Source organism: Thunnus albacares, chromosome 8 (assembly GCF_914725855.1).
Source record: "Thunnus albacares chromosome 8, fThuAlb1.1, whole genome shotgun sequence".
Classification (NCBI taxonomy): domain Eukaryota; kingdom Metazoa; phylum Chordata; class Actinopteri; order Scombriformes; family Scombridae; genus Thunnus; species Thunnus albacares.
Genome location: NC_058113.1, coordinates 24,691,785 through 24,718,997, shown reverse-complemented (window position 1 = coordinate 24,718,997; position 27,213 = coordinate 24,691,785). Strand labels below are relative to the sequence as shown.

General features: G+C 38.4%; 2 protein-coding genes and 1 long non-coding RNA gene across 11 annotated transcripts in view; 2 read left to right on the top strand and 1 right to left on the bottom strand.

Moving 5' to 3' along the window:
• LOC122986998 overlaps window positions 1–27,213 on the bottom strand; it is a 127,158-nt gene that overhangs the window by 85,319 nt on the left and 14,626 nt on the right. Inside the window, exon 3 of one of the 9 annotated variants that reach the window (XR_006404426.1) lies at window positions 21,840–22,213. The exons of the other annotated variants lie outside the window; for them this stretch is intronic. This is a non-coding gene — a long non-coding RNA (uncharacterized LOC122986998). Of the gene's footprint in view, window positions 1–21,839; window positions 22,214–27,213 lie in introns of those variants that run through there. 9 annotated transcript variants of the gene reach the window in all.
• Window positions 3,235–12,447, top strand: ifnlr1 (interferon lambda receptor 1). The gene is made up of 7 exons (XM_044358570.1): window positions 3,235–3,535; window positions 4,637–4,763; window positions 6,144–6,313; window positions 6,418–6,602; window positions 6,982–7,123; window positions 9,054–9,184; window positions 9,620–12,447. The coding sequence occupies exons 1-7, from the start codon at window positions 3,493–3,495 to the stop codon at window positions 10,625–10,627; spliced, it is 1,806 nt and encodes a 601-aa protein (XP_044214505.1). The 5' UTR covers window positions 3,235–3,492; the 3' UTR covers window positions 10,628–12,447.
• Window positions 22,608–27,213, top strand: part of myom3 (myomesin 3) — a 60,893-nt gene continuing 56,287 nt past the window's right edge. Inside the window, exons 1-2 of the mRNA XM_044358565.1 lie at window positions 22,608–22,852; window positions 25,673–25,799. Coding sequence (XP_044214500.1) covers window positions 25,693–25,799 — 107 coding nt within the window. The 5' untranslated portion in view covers window positions 22,608–22,852; window positions 25,673–25,692. The remainder of the gene's footprint in view (window positions 22,853–25,672; window positions 25,800–27,213) is intronic.

Below are 27,213 nucleotides of genomic sequence, written 5' to 3'. Positions count from 1 at the left end.
AGTAGGGTCATTTTCTCCTAGACTTCTTTCTGCAACTAGTGGAGTTGTCCCCTGATGGCCATTAGAAAGAATGCAGGTTTAAGACACTTACGCATTGGCTTCACTTTTCAGACCAGGAGTCACCCACTTGGTTATGACATACGTTGAGGTCTTTAAAATTGGCAGAACCAATCTACCTTTTTCTTATTCCTCAGTATGATATTGAAATGCATAAAACATGAACTCATGAATTCCTGAAGAGACAACAAACTCAACCAAAGATCTCATTAGTTTGGCAACTAAAAATTACCAAGCATAACAAGTAGTCAACTTCCAATGTAAAACACTGTTTGACAACTTTCATTTAAAGCGAGCACGTTCTCTGAGGTTTACAAGGGAGGCAGGGCCTTTATTATTTTGTAGCCAGGTGGCATATTATCATGAAACTGGTTACTACAGAGTAGTCAAACAACAGCCTAATTAAAATCAACCATCAAAGCAAATTATTGCTAGGATGTTGTTGTCTATAATAAGGTGTTACTGACCATAACCCACTGAAAATAGACAACACTTGAAGATAGACAGATTGTGTACACAAAGATCAGTACATCCAATATTAGGAATAGACAGAAATCAATAAGGATGTAAATTAGATTAGTAGTGAGACTGTCTTTGCTATGCTACAACAATAATTCTGTGTGATATTTTTGCAAAGGCAATTTCAGTACAAGCTACCTTCATGAAAAATATTTATTCAGACCTTTGCCCAATCATAGTCTGCCAGTATTTGATATATGACTGAGCTTGTGTTTTTGTGTTCTTAATGGTTTGAATCTGATGGTGTTTAAAATATTTCACTGAAAAGAGGGAATTATAGCCACACTGTATTTCGACTGTACATGAATAGCCACAATCTAATGATGATTTGCAGCAAATTGTTTTAGACCACTTTTTTAGCATGTGTAGTTTGAACACTGAACTAAAAGTAAGTGAAATCATTTTCCATAACATGTAAACTCTCATTTATGCAGTTCGGGTTGGAAATTATGTGTATCAGCCTCATGGCTTTTCACATTTTGTCATGATTAATAGGATAAGCTAAACATAAATCAATTTAAACAATTTTTCTCTCTAATAATTCCTTTTTCCTGTGCAATACTAGATAGGTTTTGCCTTTTAGGTCGAAAAATTTAGAAAATATTTAAATGAAACAGTTTGGGAGGAGAAATCTCTTGAACTGGTCGCAATTAATAGCCTCGTCACGCAAATATGATAAGTTATAACTCCAAGGCTGTAGAGGCACAAAATATTTTAATAGCATTAGTTGGTTTACCCGTGGGAGAGTTACACTGTTCTGAGTTAAACCAACCATACATTTAGTTTAATCAAATTTTAGGGCTTTAGCCTTACTTTCTAATCCAAAACAGCATGTAACAAGTGAGTTGGTAGGTATCTTGTAGGATGAGGATGAGGATGTCACCCTGCCAACCATCTTTAGAGTTGCATACAAGTAGGGGACAGCTGTGTCCACACTTTACTTTTGATCCGGGGCTGTTTTTTATTTTTTGGGTATTTTAATTATGACGTGCACAAAGCCAAAGAAATGGTTTTCCCAGTTTGGTGAGAAAGAACTTGACGGCCTCTACAGAGCTCTGACCTCAACCCCATCCAACTTCTTTGTAATGAACTGGAACACAGACTGTGAGCCAGGCCTTACCATCACTGGCCAACCTTACTAATACTTTTGTGGCTGAATGGGAGCAAATTCCTGCAGCAAGGTTCCAAAACTATGTGGAAAACTTACCAGAAGAGTGGATACTGTTAAAGCCGCACATTAATGTGTTCTTATATTTTGTCCACCCCATTAACATACATGAGGGGGGCACAATATTAGGAACACTTTTCAATATATAAGGCACTCCAGTAAACCATGACCACCCACTATGACCTCAATAATAAACATGAAGTAGATTTATCATCTTTCTGACAATGTCAACAAAAACTGAAAATGTATGAGCTTCATTAAAGTAGAATTGTTGTATTGGATTTCATTAGATTGCAGAGGTGTTCCTAATTCAGTGCGCAGTGAGTGAATCAGCTGTGTTTTAGTTATGCGCTTATGGAACAATGCAAGTTTACTATTTTTAGAGATGTATAGAACAAAAATGTGTTTAAATTTGTTACATAACTGTTTTTATCCAATATTTCAAAATGACTAACAACCAACCACAGCAAGTTAACTGTATAGCAAACTTTTGTTACAATACATCAGCCAACCAGAAAGAAAATCAACTTTGTACTTAAGGAAATTAGAAACTGTATGTTGATTTTGTTCCCTCCTCTGGTGTACTGGCTGTATGATACAACTATGATACTGTATGATACAACAACTGATAACCATTAGACAGGCCTATGATTTTGTGCGTGTGTACACAAGCGAGTTAATAATTACTGAAATAACTGATATTATATTTGCATATGAGGTTTACATCAGAGCATAATGAGGCATGTCTGCCAGGTTGTTTTAAATCATTATTCTAATACCATAATTAAAGCAATGGAGACCTAAATTAAGACCATTTATCTACATATTCGTACATTTATCCCAGTGTGTCCATGTGTCCTTCATTATTGTGGAATTATTTTGAGTCATCCTCCCTCTCTTCATTCTTCAAAGGACATCTACGTGAAAGGTACAAGACTGTAGCATAGCTCCGTTAAGGAATAGGACAATGTGTGTGTGTGTGGGTAGTGTGTTTGTGAGTGTGTAAATGAGCTATGTAGTTGAGCGAGTGGCAGAAAAGTGACGGTAAATGCGAGTGGAGCAGAGGAAAAGCAGCTCCTCAAGACAAAGAAAATACTCATCTATCGAAGCGGGTTAGCCCCCAAGTTAGCAACAACGCATTAACCCCCCCGATACACATATCTTCATCATAGTGTGTCTATGATCAGCTTCTTTCTTTTTCTGTCTTATGAAGTATATAGTCAATCATTTCCTATTAACTGTAGAAACCAGAAATAACCTGAAAGACAAGCAGAGTGAGAAAGAGAGGGAGTGAGAGAGAGAGAGAGAGAGAGGCAGACTCAAGGTGGAGAAGGGAGGTGGAAGGAAGTCGAGAGTCTAGAGAGAGAATGTAAGTGGGCGGGACATACAGTAAGCAGAAAAACAGGAACAAAGTGATAACATATGCCAAAGTACACCTGCACACCTGAATAAAGCCACTCCTTTCCCAGAGCACATCAGAGATGGTCGAGGAATGGAGGCAGGACAATGCACTGAAATCATATACAACTTTGATATTCTGTAACCCTTTTGACATTGATTCTGGTTTTGTTTGGGGGGATTTCGGAGATTAGCAGTTTTATCTGTTTTTTGTTTTTTGGTTTTTTTGGAGGGTTTTTTTTTTGTGGTGTGTATTACATGTTGCTTTTGTTTAGAACTCAAAAAATAGGGGAGCCATTTCAGAGTTGGACTTTGGTATCCTCTTATTGTGACCCACGTATCCAACGAAGATGTGGTCTATGAATATCATCATCCTCCTCCTGTTCTGCGATGGTGAGTAATAAGGAGCCAACATGGATCTGTGTTTTTATTTGCAGAATTTGATTACCGGCAGTCAAACATTTAAAGGATCATTTTCTTTGCAAAGTAGTCCTAATAGGAGAAATAAATAATAACACCAATGCAATAAAGTCAAGTAATATATTCAACAGAGAGTGATTCCCTCACAGTTGAATGAGAGTCCCAGAACACAATTCAGACTTTGGTCATTTTAAATGATAGTGATCAATGGAAAGTGCAATTTCATTTTAGAGTCTGGCTGATGTAATATTGATTATATCATTGTACAGCTTATAAAAATGCTAATTTTGAATGGTCTACTCTGTGTGTAATTTTCAACCCTGTGTCTTTCACATCCAATAAACTACAAGGGCTATGACATTATAACTGTAATATGCCCTGGGTTGGTAAGTTATGCCTCAACATCATGAAAATGTGGTCTATGTATGAATTGCTTTTGCCATGAAATACAGAAGAGTATATTGTTAGCACTAAAGGATGGTGTTCTGTATCCCTTCCTTGTATGTCAGACAGAAAGATGGTAATTATTTCCTTGTATCAAAGATGTGACCGACAAAGTTGAGGAACAAAGCAGTTTTGAGTTACAGCTACCAGCAAAAACAAAGTCCATCTTACGCAATATCCCTGAGGTCTTGAATCCAGTGTGTGTTCACTGTATTGCTTAGGCCATAGCAGCTGTAGTGTAAAAACTGAGTGACTGTGCCTCTGAAGCTGCAGTGGCTGAATGCTGATGCTTTAATTGATTTACATTATGTGCTGTGATTGAAAATCTGGGCTGGAACACACATCAAGGCAAGATGTAATCTGAATGCTAAAAGCTGTCTACAGCTCTTGTTACAGTAAAGAATAGTACATTTATTTACTTGTAACTTAGCATAAAGTGTAAAAAATTACAGAACATAAAAAAATGAAACTGTAATATCTATAACATTAAGATATAGAATTATTAATTTTACTGATATGCTACTGATTTTACTTTTTTTTTTCAATTTTATCCCTTAAAATTGGAAATGGGTTGAATGAGAACAAATAAATAGCATATAGACTTAGCTCCTCTGCCCTTTTTTCCTACAGCTTGTCATTCGACTGGCAATAGCACGGTGACTTTCATCTCCAAAAACTTTTACAATGAACTCCACTGGGAACCTGCGAAACCTGCCTTCACTGGTGAAAAAATCCTCTATAGCGTCAAGTATTGGAGGTAAGAACGGGGATGACAAATGAGTGAGTATTATTACACTCCTTGTTCCATTAGCCTCTTTCACCTTTGTGCCTGCATGTACAGATCCACATGGAGGGGTGAGTCAAACCAGGAAAAATATGTTTGCAGGGTAAACACCCTCTTAGCTCATCATGTAGATGTCCATATCAAGGGACTGTAAATGCAATTTTGTAATGGGACTCAAGACAACCCTGGTCACCAGATGGTCTCTGGGTATCTATGGAAGCAGATACTGTATTTTGCCAAAAGCTTTTGTCATTGGAATAATATTTCATGCTGACAAAGAATGTTATTTTAGTTAAAGGATATGTCTATATATTTCTCATCAAATTTGTCAACAAATCCCATGAAAAGACCAAAACCAAAAATGCATCAATCCTTACAACAAGTGTTGTCTGGGTGGCCAACACCTTATTCCTCAGTACTGTTGACCCCCATTGTTGTCTAGAAACTATGAAAAACACATACATGAGCCACAATGTCACACTGGGTCACATGCTTCATCTTTACAATTAACATGGGTACTGTATTACATTGTGAGTCATTCCCATGTACACAGTAGTGCAGCCATTAATACTCACTAGTGCACTATATCCCCCACTGAAACTAATGTCCTACAATTGCAACATTTCCTCCTGTCTGAGTACCATTTGCTAAAAACTACAGTGCCCAGCATGGAAATGATTCCACTTTTTCAAGAAAGCTTTTTTTTAAAGCTAAAGAATAGTTATGGGCCTGTTCACAGTCATTAGTATGGACTGCACTCTGCTCTTCTTTTTGAATGAAGATAAATAGAGCACTCATAGTATGCTTTCATGGCTTGCAAGAGGAATTTTTTCCTTTCTCCTTTTCACCGTGTCTCTACAAACGGCCTCAACAAAGTGGAAATTTCATCTTGTCTAATTACTCATGACGCAGTCTCTCAGATAATTTTCAAGTGCCACCTCAATCCTATTGACTTTTCTCCAATCCACTGTCACCTGGAATTGCTGGAGTGACTTCCAGCAACAGACCAGCTGCAGAGGAGGGCTGCTTTAACAATGCCCGCTCAATATCAGCTCCTTGTTAAAACAAAATGCTGTCATTTGTCTCCCTCAAAAAAGTCACTGTGTGTTCAAATGATGAATGGGTGATTTGGCATGGTCGAGATGATCTTTGTGTTAATTCATTGTGGCCAAGTACTGCAGAGTTTTACATCAACTTCTTTTCTGAATAACATTCAATTGTGAATATACAGTTGTGTCAAATAGTAGATATCTTTCGGGAATCCGACTCCACACTGCACATTCTGCTGTACCTGTAGTAATGTACTGCCAATTGACTTCCATATTTGATCACATTGTACTGCATTCTTTACAGTGATACTACGGAGGAGTTCAAGATAAAACCAGAGTGTCAGAACATTACTGCTCTGTTCTGTGACCTGACTGATGAAACCCCATCACTTTATGATGTTCACTACCGGGCTAAGGTGTACATTAATGGTAGTCTTCATGGCAGAACCATCAGGTTTACACCTCTACGAGACAGTAAGAAGCTCCAAAGAAAACCTACGTCTTTTCATGAAAAGAAAATTAATTTTTCTCACTGTCCTTGTCCATCTCTCACTTTTCATTTTTCTGTGTCTCTGAAGCTGTTTTTGGACGTGCCAACCTTTCTACATATTCAAAGGGGGCATCCTTGCATGTTAACGTCACCCTGCCCTTGGGGCCAAAGGGAGTCTCCATTGCGGACATTATCAACGGAAGCAAAAGTGGGCCCATCAAAACTTACATTGTATATACCTTACATATCACCTCCCCAAAGTGGGCTGCACAGGTCAGTATGCATTTAAACAATATAATATTAATTTGGCAACACAATAATACAAACTGTCAGACATGATATCATACAAGAAGTAAAGATACAAGAAAGTCGTGTATCACTTCCAAAACTTAAAACACAAGTTTGGGACTTAATACAGAGACTAACACAGGTAAACAACTACACTCAAGTTATTAATGTGCTCTAATGTTGGTAGTGATGTTTCTCTATTTTTTTAAATAATTAATAAAAACTGAAGTATGTTATGTGAATTTAGTTCATTCATATGGTAACTATTACACTGTGCTCATATTCTATTGCTTGTTTATTTGACCTGTGCAACTTGCAATGGACTAAATTAATCAGTCATCCTTATGACCCACTGTGTCTTCAGGTCAAGGAAAACACATCTGGCCAGTTTGTCATCAACTTGAAAAACAACCAAACTACGTACTGTGGCTATGTGGTCTACAGGCCTTCATGTGAAAAGGGTCGCCCAGTGAGTGAGAGTGCCACCTTCTGTGTCACGCTACCAGGTGAGGACAATGTTGACCAGTATAAGTATTACTGAGTATTATCAAGTAAATCACTATGCAGTGTTTTGGTGGTTGGTGCCATCAATATCATGGATCTACTGCTCAAACTGGAATTCCTGGATCGTATATTATGTTTCACCAGTATCTAAAGCAACACGCCCCACCAATGCAACCCTTGGTACTTGACTCACCCCGATCATGTGGCCAAGTTATGCTTATCATCTCTGTTGTGAAGAGATTGGTGTATCCTGTTTAAAGGTTACTTCTCATTTTTATGTTGATACAAGAAAAATGGGTTAGTTATTAGCTATAACTATATCTGATATTCTGAAAATGCCTGTCCATTCTTTGAATAGTGAATAAAGGAAGTATATGACTTAATTAAATTATGTCTATTTAAACTTAATTGTAATTTATTGCTCAAACACTGAACTAACTTGAATTCTACAGCAATCATAGGTCACGCCAATCATGTAAAAATGTATTATTATGGAAAAACATAATAACACAATCTTTTAAATGATTAACCAATTACAACTTGTTAACACATCCAATAATCAATTAAGGAAATTGCTTGAAATTTGCATCTGTAGTATCAGAACAGATATGGAAAATAATCACCAATATTTCATACTAGTTAAAAGTGCGGATGATTAATTTGTTCAAAAGTGAACCTAGCTTTCTTTAATGTAGTGATTACTAGCTGATTTTGAATGGATAAAGTTAATAAATAACCTTAACTCTAAAAACTTAACAATATTTACAAAAACTTGATTTCACTTGAGGCAACAGTGTGACACTTAACATCGTACTAGGAAGTTTTCAAGGACCCACCTGCTGTGAAGAAAATGCCAGAATTAAGAAATTGATGAAATTTTCTATCTTATGTTTTTTTTTTTAAACATTTGACTTCAAGTAGTTTGTGCTCATCTCTTAAAGTGATCGCAGCCACTTGGAAACAATGTAGTGTTTGGTAATAAATCAAGACAGTTAGTTGTAAATTTTTTATATGCCTGAATCTACATTATGCATCACTGTCAGAGTTACAGCTACACTCCACTGGTTGAAATTAGGCACAGGGTGGTTTTGCAGTGAAAAGAAAACATTTGTTTTGGCTTGGATGACCATATTATTCATACTGTGAATCCCTGACATTTAAAAATACTTAACAATTGACACCTAGAAATGTGTTCTCATAAGTGTTTGTGACCTCTCCCTTCTCTCTTGTTGTCATACTGATGAGACAGAAGATTAGATTACACAGTGTGCTTGCAAAGGTGATGTATGTTCCCACCTTGCCTTACTGTTTATTCTCTACTGTTAAACCTGACAAAAACAAACATAGATGACATTGATTCTGACAACACGCGAAATACTTTTATATCACACAAGTTCACAAGCAATTTTGTTTGTTTGTTTGTTTGTTTGTTGTTCTCTTTTGAATCAAAATTATTTAAATTTTTGGTGATTAAAGTTATCACTATAGCACCTAAAATAATTGAAACATGATTAATTGGAGGTTGTGAACCCAGTATGGACACTGTCAATGAATTCAAATGATGTTCATTAAAGGATTTGTGAAAATATTTCAATTTCAAAATGCACTCAAAGTCATACCTATCCTAATCCTAAAGGGGGAATTCCACTTCTATAGGTTGCTGTGTAGATTTCTGTTGAGATAAGTTTCTGGTAACCTAAAAATAAGTGCTTCTGGAAAGTCACAGAACATCCAGGAATATCCTGTATTCGCCAGTCTTACGTCACAGGCATGCTACTGTACAGTGCTGCTCCCTGAGAACATGCCTGAGCTTGTGTGTGACTATAAGAATTTTTGTAACTTAATGCTCTAAAGTGCTCAAGATTACCTAGTTTTGCAGATGTGTTGTGTTTTCCCACATTATTTTATGACACCAACTCTCTTCTCTCTCAGGTGACCATAGGATGCTTCTACCATGGCCTCTCATGAGTGCTGCTCTTCTGGCAGCCATTGTCATAATAGCAGTTGTGTTTTCATGCATCTATGTGAAAGGTGGAAAGGAAAAGAGCATGCCACAGTCATTGGTAAGAATGCTCTTTCTCCAGTTTCCAGTGGTGTGTTCTGGGTAACAACAAGGAAATGTTGCCTTACTGGAAGCTCTCACATAAAATACTGTACGCGTTTTCAGTGTGAGGCAGCAACATGAAAGTAATTAAACATACTGAAACATTGCGGATGTTGTTTTAGTAAATGAGACAGGGTTTTAGTGACTCATGGTACCATCAATGTTGACAAATGTGATATGGTTGAGGCCTTGTGTGGTGATATAGGCTCAACACAATATATTCTGCACATTGTTCTATTTTTCTATAAGGTACATAAAGTATATTGGCTTTGCTCTTTACATCGATGTGATGTACAGTAAAAGGTTTTATATCTCTGAATATTTTTGATTAATATACAAAATTCAAGCACTTATTTGACTTTGATGAGTCTGTCTTCCTTATCTTCAACAACAGGTAACCACTTTTGACAACATGCCAGAAGTACTGCAGTCTCCAGATAGAAATCTCATCCTTTCCAAACCAGTAGTCAGCACTCAAAGTGACCAAATAGTGTATGCCACAATCCAGGCAAAGCTAAATGTGTCCTCCGTTGGGTCTGGAGGTTATTCCCCTCAGGATATCCCCTGCCAAGTTTGGCAAGGCAGCACTGGCTCCTCTCTAGGAACAGGGGTGCATGGTCCAGCGCCAAATCAGCAGGACACCAGCACCCAGTCCTCTGAAATCTACGGTTCAGTGGCTGTCCACGTCCCTGCTGAAGAGAATGAAGATCTCAAGCAGGTTAATATAAAAGACAGAGGAAACAGTGAACTACCACTTCCCTCCAACATAGAAAGCTGGGATAAAAGTGGAACAAGTCCAAAGCTGACCTCACGTGTAACATTACCTGATTTGGATGCCTGTGAGAGCAATCTAGCCAAGCCGCTGTTGTTGCACACAGTGCGGGATCCCAATGGACAACTCATGTTGCCTTCACTCACATCTCAGTTACAGAGCAGCACGGATGGCACAGTATCACCTTTTAACCCTGAGAGAAAACCCCTTTTATCGGACCTCATACTCCAAGACTACGAGAAGGAGGGGCTATCAACAACGTCCTTGCAGCGCTTAGACAGCTCAGAGTGGTCGGACTCTGGGTGTGATGATAGCAGTGTAAACACACCAACTCAGCTGTACTGCAACACTCATTATTTCCCAACTCAACCAGTTGTTCCTGATTACCACAAAGGACTCCAGAGCACACCATCTAGTGATGTAATATTTGAATCAGGTTACAAACAAAACTGGATGCCTGTAATCGATCCTGGAAGTATATCCAAAGACAGATGTGAATACAGGAGGAAGAACGATCATTGTTTTGGTCCCAAAAAGGAGGAGGGAGGAGAGGAAGATGAAGACGCAGTAGGTGAGGAGGGATCAAGGCAAATTCTTCTGGGAGATTGGGTGGTACAAATTCAAGAATAATGCTCCACTCTTTAATCTTTATGACCTAAGAGCTGCTTTTCAAATATGAGAAGTGAAGTTTCTCTGTAGTAGCCTTTTTAACAAAAGGAGGAGGGGAAAGTTGATGGAAGCAGTGACAATGCAGAACTCAAGCAGATGAATTGCTCTGATGTCGTGGTGTGGCTGACAATTCAGAGACAGACTCTTAAACTCTACTTTTGAGTTAAAGCATAGACAAAATTTATGCTGAGCTGAGTCACACTTAACAACCTCTGGAACCTTCAATACATTTCACCGCCAGATCTCAGGAACATGCTTTCTGGTTGTATTTATTTATACACAATTGTAAACTATTGTGTGTTTAGTTTTAAGTGGTGGGTTTAGATTTACAGAAATCACTCATTCCTTATTTTATATATATATTTTTTGTAAAGTCTTTGTTTACTTTGTCAAGTGAAGTTTAACAAAACAACCACATTACAAACAGAATTTGTATTTAGAAAGATGATAATTTTTTATACATGAAACCCTAAGTTAACTTCTTTTCTAACCAATATCTGTTTTAGACATGACCTCTTCTGATCACGTGTCTAGATTGTAGATGAGTGATAGCCTTGTGGGCCCACATGTATCACAGGCAGCAAAGGGAAAATATTGTATAAAGTTCCAGTTTAACATAATGGCATACAGTATGTTTCAAAGCAACAGTAGTATTTTTACAATGTCATGATAGTCTAAAGCTCTGTTCAGATGGTTAAAATCTGATATGTTTGCATATGCAAAAAACACATGATCCCACTTTATCCATTTTTGTAAGAGGTGTAAAGTGAAATTAAAATGACATCTTATAAAATTCAATTCAATCTGATCCCTTAAATAGATTTTAAGTGTTTTGTCATTGACAAGAGCTGCAACCAACGAACCTGAAACTGTAGAAATGAGGAGGCTTTAGACTAAAATAAGCAGAATAAACAGCCAAAGCTTACATGTTTCTAGCTAGTTAGAGTCATGCCACGTGCATTTATGTGCCATCACTATGACAACAAATTACTGCAACTTATTACACTCTCTAAATACACAAACCCAATATGGTCAGTTTTCAATTACAATGTGGACAATCAGCCTTCAAGATTAGATATGAAAAAAAATCTGATTGCCTTGTGCCTGAACAGAGTAGACAAAGTCCAACAGCTACTGCCACATTCTGAGCTGTTTGAAATGGTAGCAGAATGACTGAATTTCTTCTCCACAGTAATATATTCACATTTTACACACAACATAGTTCAGTATTATCAGTGACCTATGAAATACATGGAATGATTGCAACTGTACATAAAAAAATGAATGTGATGTTTTTTGTTTTTTTTCTGACTCACAAAGTTCATGAACTCATTTTGTTCTCTTCATTGTTTGCTATTCTCAGGGGCAGAAAATACAATGTGTAAAATATTTATTAGAGGGTGGAGTCATGGTGTGACCTAAGCCATACTGATAACAGCTAGGTTTGTAATAACTTGAGCGCAAGCTTTATATAAAGCTGTAAAGAAATAATGTCAGGTGTGTTGCAGAAGAGTGACGTAAGTCAATTTTAGAATGTAAGTTTTGTATAGTGCATTACACGTTGTATGTATGTATAAAGTTGTAACATAGTTTTATATTTACAGACTGAATTAAAAGTTAATGTTGGAAAAGTTGAATTCCAAGATGAGACATTAAAACACTGAAAAAATTACAGTAACATTGTGTCATTTTATGGTAATATATTGCTGATGTTTTGAAGAAATAAAATTAGAGAACCTTCCGAGAACAGTCAGTTCTGTTTTATATGTGTATTCATTGGCTTGGTTGGAAAAGGTTGCAAAAATATTTTGAACTCTTTGACTTTTTCACACTCAGTTCACATTTATTTGTAGTCACTATCTTCTGTTACCTTGGCTCTAGGTAAAGTGAATTAAATATGTCTGAATGATAAACTTCAGCCTGTATGACATTTTAAAAAGTCAAACTTCGTTCCTGCATACTGTAGACAGTTACTGTCCAGTATTTCCAGTGTGGAGGTAGATTGTGCAAAGGGTCCAAAAGTTCAAATTTACAGCCTTTTGTCAAGTAGTGTAAGTTTGCAGTCCAGGAATACAGAAAAAGAAAGCTTTTTGAGGCTCTGCTTGACCATACAGTACAAATATGGTGAACTACAAAATTATGACCAAAAAAAAAGATCTTAATAAATTAACAGTTCAGTTGTTTAAAGTCACAATGCGCAAAATTGGTTGCTTCCATCCAACCATGCAAATGGTCTGCATTTCATTTGCAACCCATATAGTAGATTGTGAACAGTCTGTATCTAAATTGTATAACAGTGTTTTGAATAATAATAATAATAATAATAATAATAATAATAATAATAATAATAATAATATGAAAAACTGGTTGGTGTTTTTGGGTCCCATTATATTATGTTCTAAGTTTATGTTTTCAGAATTTCAAGGAAAGGTGAACCAATTGTCATACACACACACGGAAACAGTGCGGTTATCTGCAACCATGGGAAGTTTTCTAGGGATAATATAAGACCTGGGTGGATCTCTGGTTTAATACCCATTGTGTGCTTGGTTATGCAATGGCTAATTAATACTGTAATGGAATATTTTACAGTAAAAGTGAGACCTATATACAGGTAATAGGGAAGGGGTACAGCAACAGATATACCTCTCTTTAAACCTTTAAGTAACTAATCACAAATTACAATAGAATATCAAGAAGTATTTTTCACCTTTTAAAGTGGTCTATTAACCAATCAGAGTCCAACATAACCAATGGCCTAGGGCCAGTAAAAGTTTATGCAGGGCAAGCTGACAGGCCAATCATGAGTCATGGGTATACAGTTTAGGATGAGGGGAGGGCAATTCTCTTCGTCTGATAAGGTTAAAAGTAAAGTTAAGCTTTGCTGTCAGCTTCCCAAGTCATTTTTAAAAAGACGAGAGAAAAAGAGAGAGTGTATGCGAGCAAGCTGAGAGCGTGAGCAAGAGAAAGAGCATTGGTGGTTGAGAGAGGAGAGCAAGCAGCAGTAGCAAGAACAAACTAGTGAATGAGAGAAATAAAATGTTAAATTCTGATTGTTTCACGGCGGTTAAGTTCTAAAGCACAAATAAATAACCATCAAACACTCAACAAATGATTTGCGGTCGAGACAGACGCTCTTAGTTTCTGTTTTGTTTTCCTCCTCTGCATTTCTCATTTTCATTCATTCATTACAGTTCAACTCCATGTCTGTAGTGAACAGGTGGCTCACAGAAGGAGACAGAAGAGTTGGGTTGATTTGTGGTTTTGCTGGTCCGATGCACAAGCTTAAACCGGTTTGATTTTATGCAAATCGACTGAACCGGCATTTTTCAATATGAGACGTCTAAGTGTCTCACACAGAGGCCCCAACACTGACAGGGCCGGCTGCTGCTGTCCACCCAGCTGGATGCTGAAGATGAGCTGGAGGAGGTAGGCTGACCTAGGCTAAAGGCACAGATCTCACTGATGACCCGGATAAACCCGGCTGGGCAGCTTACAGCAGTCTGAAAGCAGCTTGTCTTTAACAACCCACTAATACAAAGGGACACAAAAGATCATTTGACCAGCCTGCACAGTGGCTTGCAGCTAGTTAGCTATGCTATGCTAACATAGCATAGCATAGCTGTATAGTGTGTAGCCACGGTGTTTCCGGCTGTTAAATTGGAAACACCACGGCTACACACAGCACCCTAGTACAAGATGAAAAGACAATGTGTCACTCAGCTGTCCTGACTATGGTGCCATGACGCTGTCGTTATTTTCCACTTTGGATGTGAAACCTAGTGGTACAATTTGGTATTACCAGCCCAGTCGCATTTGGCTTAATATCAAACCGGTTTGAAAATGTTTATATTGGCCCAACCGTAGTGGAGTGAACACATTCACACCAAAAATACACCAAAAATTGAATGCCATAGTTTCAGGGCCATTGGTCACATATAGAGCTAAATTATTCAATATGACAAAAGGAACAGTTTCATAAATCATTACAACAAACTGCACTGACTGAATAGACATACAGTACACCTGTTGGGATAGTAGCTAAATGCTGAAAACCTACAGCATGAAAAATGACCACAAAATGGAATCAATACATCTGGTGACACCATATCAACAAGAAACGTCATATGATGAAAATGTCAAGAGTTCAGATTTATGGCCAGGTTGCCTTTTAGAAATGACTTGTATCCAGAACCAAAGCACATGCTTAACACAGCAGCACAAAACATGCAGACCACTGCAACATTGTCTGATGATTCAACCTTCATAGATTAATGCTTGGATAAAAACAAATTATACTTTGAATCTATACTGCCTGCTTGTATGTCAAAGATAATACCAGGGCTGCATAGTGATTGCTTTGCATCTTTTACAGAACCACAGACATAGCAGATATTTTTGCTCAATTTTACAGAACTATAGCAGTGGATGTTGTTGGGGGTTGCTGATAAAATCTCCTATCTTGTTCAGTGCAAACCAGTATAAACCAATACAAGTATGTTGCACATTATTTTTCATAGCCCTTAGGCATTCTGAGACCCACAGTTCATCAAAGCCAAACCATGTTATGAAAATTATACTTCTGCTCTGCTTCTGTATTTGAGAACGAGTCAGCTATGCTGCCCTTGACATATGAGTGGGCTCTTTGCTTGTTGTAGGAATAGGACTGATAGAAAAGCAGAGGAAAAAGTAGGCCTTGTAAAGGATGATTTTACATGATTGGAGAGCCAGAACTGGCAAAGCACCAGCAAAGTTCACTGTTGCGACTAACAAAAAGAAAAAAAAAAAAAAAGAATATGTAAAATGGCTCTTGTGAGTGGGAGTAAGTGGGAGGTAAAGAGACAAAGGAATTAGATTAGATCCAGTCAAGAAACAATTGGAACAACTACCTCCAAGAAAATCAAACAGGATGTAAAATGGCAAAGAAAAGTAACCCAAGGGAAACAGAAGAGGACTCCAACTCGTAGCCTATCATCCTGACAACATACTGCAGGGAAAAGAAGAGTGTGTTCATAGAGTGAGAGAGAGGTTTCCGGTCTCTGACATGTTTGGAAGGGGGAGACATGGCAAAGAGAATGTTGTCCAGCTTTTCACCATGCTCTTTTCCTCTATCTTTCCCGTCTGGCTCTTCTTTAGACAGGTGTCTAAAAAAACAGTCTTTAGTTGGCTGGCAGCACTGACATGTTCTTTTCTTTCTCTCTGCCAGAAGACTGCCTTTCTTTTCTTTCAACTCTCCAAGCCCCGAGAAGATCAAATGGGAGATTGCAGGGCAGGCAATCCTGAGTGCTACAGGCATGATAGAACTTTGAATGAGGAGTAGTAGTTTGGATGAACCCAATGCTTCTGCACAAATAGAATTTCAATCACAGCTGAGGGTGTGTTTGATCAATGAAAATATTGATAGACTCAGTGTCTTGGCCACTTGAGTGATTTCTCTGGGGAAAACCCATGGAAGGAAACAGGGTTGACCTTTGTACAGGGCAATGCCTATTTCAATCACTGCCAGAAATGTTAAAGGCAGGGCTGGACTGGGACAAAAATTCAGGCTGGGAATTTCACAGCTACCCAGGCAACATCACAGGAGTACTCAACAGGCACACTCCGGTCCAGATCCAAACCCAAACACAAATAAAAATAAAAAAATTAAAAATTACAAATTAAAATAAGTGCACATAATTATGTTTCCACACAGCCAAATCTTCAAACCGCATCACGAAGATGCTCTAACTTCATCTCCCAATTACAGCAGCGTAACACCACAACTACCAAATTAAACTGATTGAAATCATCATATACAGCTACAATCAGAATACTAGTTGAGTTTGCTGACACAGCAAGAGCAGGCAGAAAAAAAAGAAATTTTGATGTTATTTGACTAAAAACACATCCTTAACCAGCTGCAGGGAAAGGTATGGTTACATTAGGTTTTATCTTTATCTTATCAATACTCTTATTGGTCTGATTCTTTATCAATACTCTTATTGGTTTTATTTGGTTTTATTGGCTTTTTCATTACTAAGAGTTGTTTTTTTTAATTATCATTTTAAAAAAGAACAAATACAGAACAGGATTACAAGTGATTCATATTTTAAATAACACCAAATATTGTTTCTAGAGCAGCAACTGTAATGTTTACAACAGCAAAGTCACTGTATAAACTCAATAATATCTCACTGGAAACTAAAAATAAAATAAATAATATTCCTCACATCAAAATACTGAGTGAAGTTCAGAAAGAATGAAGAACACAGACATCAGTCACTGTCAGTCATTCATCCTGTCCTCTGTCCTCCTCCCTCTGGTGCTGATGTGATTCACTGCCTGCAGGTATCGCTTGTTGAGGGAAGAGGGGCTGGTTTGTCTCAGCCAGTAGATAAGTTTAAAAGTATTTGCCAAATTTTAATATAATGCTCCATACAGACAGCTTTAGCTTGTATGTAACAATCAGCTGTTGGCCTGACCAGCGCACTATGGTTGTGGATGGGACACTGCGGGCAAAGCAGTTGAAAATATAGCTTTTCTACATGTTTCTACTTGTTGAGCAGGTGGTTTGATAAATTAATTATTGGCTTTTTACTCGTGAAGGTTTTATTGTGCTTACAGCAATGAGCATAGTTGTTGTCAACTCGAGTAAAATGTTATCTTCACTTAACCTGGTTCACTGTCTCCGGTGGCTTCTCTGCTGTCCACTCTGTGCCACTCTGTGTGTGTGTGTGTGTGTGTGTGTGTGTGTGTGTGTGTGTGTGTCAGTCAAACACAGAGCACAGAGGAGAGGACGGAGAGGCTTGCGCGACTGTAAATGACATCAAACGGTGGTAGAGAATTCTCAGCATAGTTTTTGTCTGTTTATTCAGCTTAAGCTCTTTGCCTTGTGTTATAATGGTAAGGAAAACCTGTGTGACTGTGTTTTGCACACAGACTGGTTTCCAGGAGATGATGTTGATGCAGGAGGCTATGTGCGTCGGACCAATCAGGTGTCATGATAGGCATGGATCTTATCATCAGGTCAAAAGCAATGAAAGGGAGGGGGGGGACTACATGCCTACAGACCTGAATGAACATGGCTGTCCTGTGTAGTTTTTGCTGTGATTTACCTCAATAATTTTGTGTTTCGACACTGGCCCGACAACCCAGGCCAATCAGCAGATGAATCAGGCAGGCCACTGCTAATTGTCCCGGTGCTCCCGATGGCCAGTCCAAGCTTGATTAAAAGCTTGCATGGAATCCAGAAATGCACTTTGATTTATTTTTTATATTCAGTGGGGTAGGAAAACACACTTTGCAATGTGTCCTTGAAACTTAATAAATGCCCTCTAATGTTCTTGATAAAGTGTATTGGCAGAGATTCACATTAATGTTTAATGGCTCCTTTGAGGTTTAAACTCCAAAGCAGTCTTTCAGAAGGCTATTTCTGGTTATACGCAGTTATGATTGCCTAATTCATTATATTCTGTCCACATTTAAGGCATGAAGACATAGAGCAAAGACAAAAAAGCGTCCTTTGAAGAAATTATATCCCTATTAGAAAATGTTTGAGAACTTAACAAGGGATATGTTTCAGTATCTTAGTCATATAACTATCACCCTATCTTGTCAGAGGCCATCTATTTTTCTAAATGTATCTTTTCTGACAAGGTGAATAGAGTTAACTGGGTCTATTGAAATGTATGCATGCCTCACTGCCAATGATTTTGCACTCTGATCTCCACGTTTGTTATGGCACCATGAAGTTCATTTATGACCATTTCTCATTTACTCTCATGAGATAATGGCATGAAAACTTAACCATTGAAAGGCTGCCAGAAGTACAGCCTGTCCTATGTTTCCAAGGGGTAGGGCTCATGTGGGTTGCTAGTTAGCTCAAATATGTCATCATATCAGGAAGTGTCACTAACAATAGTAGGAACAGTCAGCTGGTTCAGTTAAAGCTCAAGGAATATACTGTACAGTAGGGAAAAGAAAACTGTTCTATCAAAATGAAGCTTCAAACACTGATGACAGGCATTGTTTAGTTTAGGAACAAGATAAACTTAATTTACTTTTTCCATTTTGACATGACACAGGTGAATCACAACAAGCAGGCCATTTCCTGCCATCCCCATTTAAAAACGCACCTACCTCGCTCCCAGACCAGACCAAATCACTTGATGAATTGAAGTCTGCATGTAATTGGATGCAATCACTTCACCCCCTCCCTTTCCTCTCTTGCATTCTAATGAGCTCTTAATGGGTCCTTGATTAGAAAAAGGCACGAAAACAGCTGTCAAGGCTGGCCAGGAAATGATGGATCATCTACAAGTCTTTGGTGTCCATTAAGGTCTATTCTGGGCCCAATAACCAGTAGGTGAGAAATGAAAAGAAAGTTTAGTAATATTCAGTTTCCACCAAGACAGTCCCCAGTAGAACAATGATCGCTTAAGCTTTGAAACTGACAGATGGCTATTGAACATTGACAGAACTGTCCAATCGGGGCATGCAAAATGGAAACCTCACATTTTTAACCACACTAAAGCAAAAATTTACATCGCACATTGCACATGTAAAGTATATTTGACAAAAATGTTTAAACTCCTCTCAGAGAGTTTCAGAGCTGCTGTGCTATTTGTTCAAAGGAAGATGAAAAAGAGGAGTAAAGTCTTTGAGAATAACTTCTCACAGGATATGTTTAATAGAAATGACAGATAATAAACCAAGTGGTATTCATTATATTATTTAGAATACTATTGATAACATTATATCACTGCTTGTTAAACATGAAGATGAACCTTACATCAATAACATGTCATATAATGCCTACAAAGGTGTCAAGTTTCCCTTCATATCCTGGCCTCTGGCTCATGCCATGACAGATTTCCTTTACACATGAGCTGCAAACTGAGGAGAAAAAAACACATCTACACCAATCTCCCAGTGGTATTTACTAAAAGGATACATGGGTGTTTTCTGTGCTATGAGATCTCCTACTTTACACTACTTGCACACACAAAACTGACAAGGGCACAAGGGCTGCAAACAATGCATTAAATCCATAGATATCAGCAGTTGAAGATAATAAAAATCTGAATTAGTGTTATATCAAAAGGTAATACTATCAGTTCTACTAAAAAGTGCTAGTGGTTGATTTTTTTAAATTCACAAATAAAACATTTTAGATGTAAGCACAGGTCAACCCTTTCTAGGGTTCCACAATCCTTCACTTCTTTCCTGCAGTATGACCTGAATGAATGTGGCATCAGACACAGCTGAGATATCGCAGTCTGTTCCCTCCACAGCGACCCATACATTAAGGGTTTGATATCCTCTGCACCTGTGAGGAGCAGATAAAATACAAGAACATTCTACAAGGAATACATGTTTGCCACACAGTCAGACTGACTCCGGCTTTTATTCATAATTTATGCAAGTAAAAGCACAGCACGGGCATGAATTGTGAATAAAGCATAAATGATTCATAAAACACGATAAGTCTTTCTGAGTGTGCGGCAAATATTTATTCCTTGTTGGCTTGCCGTACATGTTTCACCTGGTACATGTACAAACTCATTACGTACTTTGTGCTTCAGGTGCTCTGTCAAAGTGCAACCACATTGATTTGCATAAGTGGACTAAATAAATTAGGCACTAAGCTAGAGGAAGCTGCACATTTGGGCATGGCAGTTCTCCTACAACTTCTCTGTAAAAGTGTTAAAAACATTCTTTTCTCTCAGAGCTTTCAAGAGACCCCCTCTGTGCTAACCACTAAGAAATTAAAGACAGCACTGACATGAGTGGACCTGGAAGATGAGGAGTCTTCCAAAAGAAGAGGAACTAATAAGGATGGCCCTCAGCTGCTTTGTCCCACTAGTTATTCTTAGTCTGACAGTCACTGCTGATGTATGATGATAAGAGAAGGCCTGGCAACCCTAGTTTGTATTGTGTGCTGATATTCCAGAGGCAGGTGTGGCCACTAAAAGCTTATAAATAACCCCCCAACCTTCCATACAATGATGTGGCCTTGAATGAAGCCGCCTTCTTTCCTCGCAGCCCCTGTGTGCTTTTAATCCTTGTCAGTCAGCACTACTGGACACACACACACACACACACACACACACTTAAAACCATGCAACCATGACAACACAGATAATTATAATAAAATTTGGATCTTATTTGCAGAGAGAAAGAATGTCAAAAAAACTTTAAGACGCACTGAACAGATATCACCTAAATATACACACAAAATCATACAACCATAACACCACCAATAATTATAATAAAAAAAGTGCTTGTCCTTAAAGTTTTCTCTGCAGAAGGAACGAATATCACCCAAACACACGAGTCTAATGAACTCTGCCAAAGTAGCCTGTTTAATGAGACAGAACAGAGGGCAAGTTCCAGAAACTAATCACAGATCACTGTAAAGAAACAGGGGATGGTGCACTTTAACAACTAATAATACCAATGGTCACTAAGAAGCATTGCACTATAACTTGAGCCAATGTACAGTAATTAAGAGGCCATATTAAGTAGAGAGTACAATAACAGGGGCATTATGTATAAACTATATATGTTTCCAAAGAAGATAAACAGCAGTGCTTTAACCTAAATTCTGACATCAGCACGCTACCATGCTTACAATGATAATGTTACCACGGTGATGTTTAGCAAGTATAGTGTTTACCATCAAAGTTTAGTGTGTTAGCATGCTAATATTTGTTTATTAGTACCAAACAAAAAGTACAGCTGAGACTGATGTGAATGTCTGTAGTTCAGCAGATATTTTGTCATCAACCAAAGTGCTGGAAAAACTGAAATTTTGATCTGATGATGACACTAGAGGAAAAGTAAACAGTTCACCAACGTTATGACAAATCATCCTGAGGGGGACATGAATAGCGGTACCAAATTTAATGACAATCCATCCATTGGTTTGAGACACTTCACTCAAAATCACAAGTAATGGCTGCACTACGGGAAAAAGGCAAGACATCGGCAAAATTTTGTTCCAACCCATCCAATAACTGTTGAGAAATAAGAGAGTGACCAGCCAACAGACAAGGATTACCATCTCTATACAGCCATACTGCTAGCATGGCTAAAAAAAGCACTAGGGAAATAATATATCAAATATATAGAGGCAATATAAGAATGAAAAAAGTGAAAGAAGACAGTGAAATAATAAAAAATATAATAAAATATATAAAAATTAAAATAAAAGAAACAAAGAAACAGAACAAAAAGGAACATTGGAAAACAAAAGAATTAGTTGGGAAGTCTCTGGTGTTGCTACAGTTGTCATTAACCTCTTGCTTTTTTTAAAATAAAAAGTCCAAGGTCCGATTTTTAATAAGGAGGAACCAGATGGTTCAAGTGTCACTCTCTACGAAGTCTACTTAACAGCTGAGTAGCTCCCGTCCATTCGCTTTCCATTCTGATGCCATCTTCTTCCACATTTTCTCTCTGCGTCCTCCCCCCTCCCCACAGCACTCTGTCTCCTCCATCTTCCCGCTTGTTATTTCCGAGCCTCTTATTCTGTATTCTTTGCACCCAGGTGGGAAAGTGCTGAGAGGGCTGAAATAAATATATATTTCTTTTAGTGACAGTTATTGAGCAGACATTTGTAATTCCACCACAGCCAGTTGTTCTCCTGAGGCTAATCCAGCTGTTCCTTTCAGCTGCTCAGGTCATTCCGTCCAGCTTCTCTTATTGTACAGGGAGTTATTGTGTCATCTCTTAGCTGCTTGTCTGCAGAACTGTCTGTAAAATCGATCTGGATGATGGCAATGATCTGTGTCTGTGTGTGTGCCCGTGGTGGTTTTGTGTGTCCACATTCATTTAGGACTAAGTGCGGTGTAAAGTTTAGTGTGGTGCGTGTGTGTGTGTGTATACAGGGGAGGTGTCATTGGTCTATATTTACCAACTTAAGAATGAGAGAGCATTGTGTTGTCCACATTCTTGGCACTGAAGGACACTTTGTGTTCAGGGTCACCCTCGCTGCTTCATCAAGACAGGCATAGAGAGAGGACAGAGAAAGTGCAGTAGACAGACAGGATAGACAGTGAGAGGTAATACGAGGAGGTGAGACAGCAAGATCGTACAAGATCTTCAAGGAGAGAGAGACAGACAGGCAGACGGAAAAGGAAGTGGGGTGTATCCGTCCGACAGATCTTTGAGACCCAGAGGACTTCACCTGTTTCTTTAAAGAAAAGTGTGAGTGGGACTTCCTTTACTCAGTATTCATCTAGATTTAGCACAAAAGGGATCCAGTTTTTTGCCTTTCATCAGTTAAGACAGGTTACTGACAAATTAGAATACGTGACTACCATCAATTAAAATATAAAACCACAACACTAAGCCTCAGTAAGATGCACACGCTGTGTCTCTATAGCACATCTGCATAATGCTGTTGATTATTAGTCTGTCTTTGTATTGTCAGAGAGGCTCCTTTTCTCTGGTTGTTTCTCCTGAGAGTCCTTGCTTCTCCAGCTAGTTGAACTTCTTAATGGTCTCATCTTTTGATGGCCTCAATGGATGTAGCTTTTAATTACTCTCTGGAGATGGCATAAAGCAAGCTCCTGTCGTGTTCAGACAATGCTTTCCCCTTCAACGAGCAGAATAGCAAATCATTTGTCCCCTTGTTCCTCTGTTGCTACTGTTTTTTTATTATCAGAGACCTGGAGACTGAGCTCTCATTTCACTCCAGAGACTAAAAACTGCACTGTATGTATAAAAGAGCACTGCTTTGTTTTTGCTCCTCTCCCTCCAGGGGCTCAGAATGCAGGCCTACCCATGGAGACTGATCAATTTTAATGTGCCAGAGGTCGACCTTCCATTAACAGTGTTCAAACACACCTCTCCCCTTGCACAACACTAAGCCAAAAAAAAAATCCAACAGGGGAATCAGCTGGCACAGTAGCCTATTAGCCTGCTAGCCAACATGCTGCTGTTTTCCACGATGTAACTGAAGGAGATGAGAAGAAATAACACATTACGCTTGTTTATGGTGCTAACACAGGTGGTTGCTATTGGGAGAGGGTGAATGAAGCCATCACTCAGGCATGACCTGATTCTGTTTGTAGGGTGCGTTCTGCATTCACTTCCCCAGAGCAGCCACATGATTAATGATGGGCAGGGTGTGGGCAGCAGCATGGCGGACCTCAACTGATGAATTAGTAGTGGATCAGCAGCCCACAAAGAGGTGATTCATTCAACATGGGACTGAAATACACCTTTTCTCCACACCTACAGTACACGTAAAAACCACACTGTATTCCAAAGAAATGAAAAAGTATTTCATTTCAAAATAGCATTCAAAATGTGAAACCAAACAACTGTGCATACAATATAGCTCCTGACATAGTATAGGTTAATTTTAGAGTTGAAACAATTAGCTGATTAATTAATTTGTCAATCAACAGGAAATAAATCTGCAGCAATTTAACACAGACATTTTAACTGATTCACTGCTGTTTTCTTAGTTTTCTACGATAGTAAACTGAATATCTTTGGATTTTGGACCATTGGCTAGATAAAAGAACATCTGAGACATCAGAGTTCTTGGAAAAATAGACATTTTATAGACCAGAGAGAATAAGGCCTAATTACTTTGAAAGTTCTGTATTTTCAAAAACAGCTACATATTTAAAGATTGAGTCTCTTTTAAAGTATTAACTCTTTAATTTCAGACAGTAATTTTCCTCTCTAAAGTACATAAATGACACTTTGGATCAACGTCCACTTATTGTAGGTGTTTGGGGGCAACTTCACAAATGGAAGTCAGGGAGGCTGACTTAAGTTTGATGCACGATTCTTTTGATCCAGGATGTAATTGCGTCAGATTTTTATTCAGAAACATTATGTTATTAATAGCACCCTGCCCTGTCTTTAAATGCACTTTGGTTGCTAATCCCAAGACACTGCAAGATATCACAAGACTGGGGCTTCTTTAGATAGCACTAATCTATCAGGGAGCTAAATGGTGCAGTTAACATTTTGCATACACTTAGCACACCCTTTGGGCTCAATTATAATTCTCTGAGGATGAGGATGGAGGCCGATTTACATTTCTGCATGACCACGATATGGAATAGTCATTACTTTGCCACTTCAACTGAGCAAAGTACTAGACATGTAACTGTAGGGTCTCTTCTGCATACAAAGCAAAATATAAATAGGTGTGCTTCTTGCCAAGGCTGAAGTCTCTTCATTGTAAAGTGGCCATTAATTTGGCAACTCATTTGCACTCAATATAAAATATACAGCTTTGAGCTTTTCCAGATAATAGTGTCTGTTGAATGCCTACAAAGAGTCCCTTGACACCTTGCATTAAAATGTGTCTCTTATCCAGATTGTATCTAGATATGATTTAACCTCATTATATTTACACCTGGTATTAATGTGTGTCTCCAGTGTCCACCAGAAATCTGATCACTCTGTCCAGCTCAAACAACCAAACGTCACATCTTCCTCTCGTTGCTGCAGGTCAAAAAAAAAAAAAAAAAAAAAAAGATAGTAGCCATAGGTGAAGCTGTGCTATTGTATGAACTTTTGCTTGCATTTCGAAGCGGGGGAAGTAGCCGTCTTGTCTTGACTCCATCAACGAGTGTCTTGAATATCCATAGCTTTCTCGCTAGTAGCTTAGCTCACTAACTGGCTACTGGCTGCTACCTCGCTGGTTTGGAACAGTCACACACGATTACGTATTTTCACCCACATAGTTGCTGTATGTGGACTGACAACGCCATTGCATTTACATTTGTGTTCAGTGTGGTCACGATGCATCCCTGAGGTGGTTTGGCCAATCAAATCACAATTCATCTGTACTTTAATGTGGTCATGCACTATCCGATTGCAATCTGATCACCCAAAACGCATTTTAATGCAAGGTGTAAAGGGGGCCACAAATAATGTAGTTATTTTTCTGGCTGAGGCTACAGCACCTTTAGTCTCTGACTGACTCCCGCTGACTCTGTATCACCAGCCTCCTACACACCTCTGCATCCTCACTGCCAGTCTCCCCTTCCTCCACAGGTGCCAGTTGGGGGGTTACCATGGAAACCAGGATGGTGATGAAGCGAGAGCAGGAAGAGTCGTCGTCCAAGATGTCTCACAGCATGCAACTGTCCTCCCAGATCAAGAAGAAGACCTTCACCTCCAGGTGCAAACACACTGTGTCCACATACAGTAGGACACAGTAGGATAGCAATGTTGTTTTTGTAAATCCTTTTTTTTTTTTTATCAGGATGCTGGTATTTTAAGCACCAATCTGTATCACTTTTATAGAGCAACATAAAACCAAAAGCTTGAGCTTTCTATTACAATTTCAATGACACATGAAAGGTGTTTTCTGGGAAGGAAAAGACATTAGCTAATTTATTTTTACCACTCCTTTTATTAGTTTAGGAATTTGAACTACAGTACCAGGCTTTTGATCCCGCACAAACTCCCCTCATCTTCGGGACAACACCGCGTCTGTATTTCTCATCTAAAAAAGAAGCTATATAAATCAGAGGTTCTACCTGTAATATTACAATACTGAAAAATCTAATGTTCATCTTGATAAGTCATCAAGTCTCATATTGAGCCCTTAACTCTGATTTTAATTAAACCAAGAGACAAAGTCTGGCAATGAGTGGAGATAATTTAGTTCTATTCCAGCTTAGTATCTCTTGTTTCAGGCATTTTTCAGAAATTGCTATCGTGAAATGAGACGAAATGAGGTAAATCAATGTGCTAGTATCATAAAAATGGCACTTCAGGCTACAAAATTCATGAAACAAGTGGATTAATATTTGAAACTGGTTAAAATGTCAAACCTTCGGGCTTCTTTTTTACTTCAAAATTAAGACTCATTTATGAGTTGAATTAGTTAATAAATCTTACTTGATAAATGTCTTTTGCAATAAACGTACACTTTACCATTGTCAGAAAATAAAATAATTCCTCTACGGCATTTACAGATTCTGCCTTACAGTAAATGTATACTTTTAGGACTTAAGTGCTTTGGTTTGATTAGTATATAGTCAATATGCACAAAGCTGTCTTGATTGATCATAACTAATTTCTTTTTGCAGCTGAAGGATGACTAAGGTATTAAGTATTTATTGAAGAGAGACATATGCCAGGCTGGTTATTCTGAGCTCAAGGAGACATTACATTCATTCAAGCACACCCCGTGGGCCACCGGTGGTAGCCGCTAGTACAATACATTCACATACAATATTCACAAACACATGTCGCTGAGACCCTCTCCACCACAGAGAAGTCTGTCTGTGGTATTAAGGTGCCTCTGGTTGGGCATGAATGGACAAGCCCTGACTCACTACATAGCTCACTCATACACAAACTCTCGCACACAATCACAGACAATTTAAAGCTTACACATGCACATAATGGTTCCCATAGCCTCAATTAATCAATGTTATATCAATGTTATGTGTTTCCCTACAACAGCTCAGTCTGAGATTGTATTACCGGAGTTCCCCACATGTTCAGCAAACCTTGACCACACACACACACACACACACACACACACACACACACACACACACACACACACACACAGGCAGATG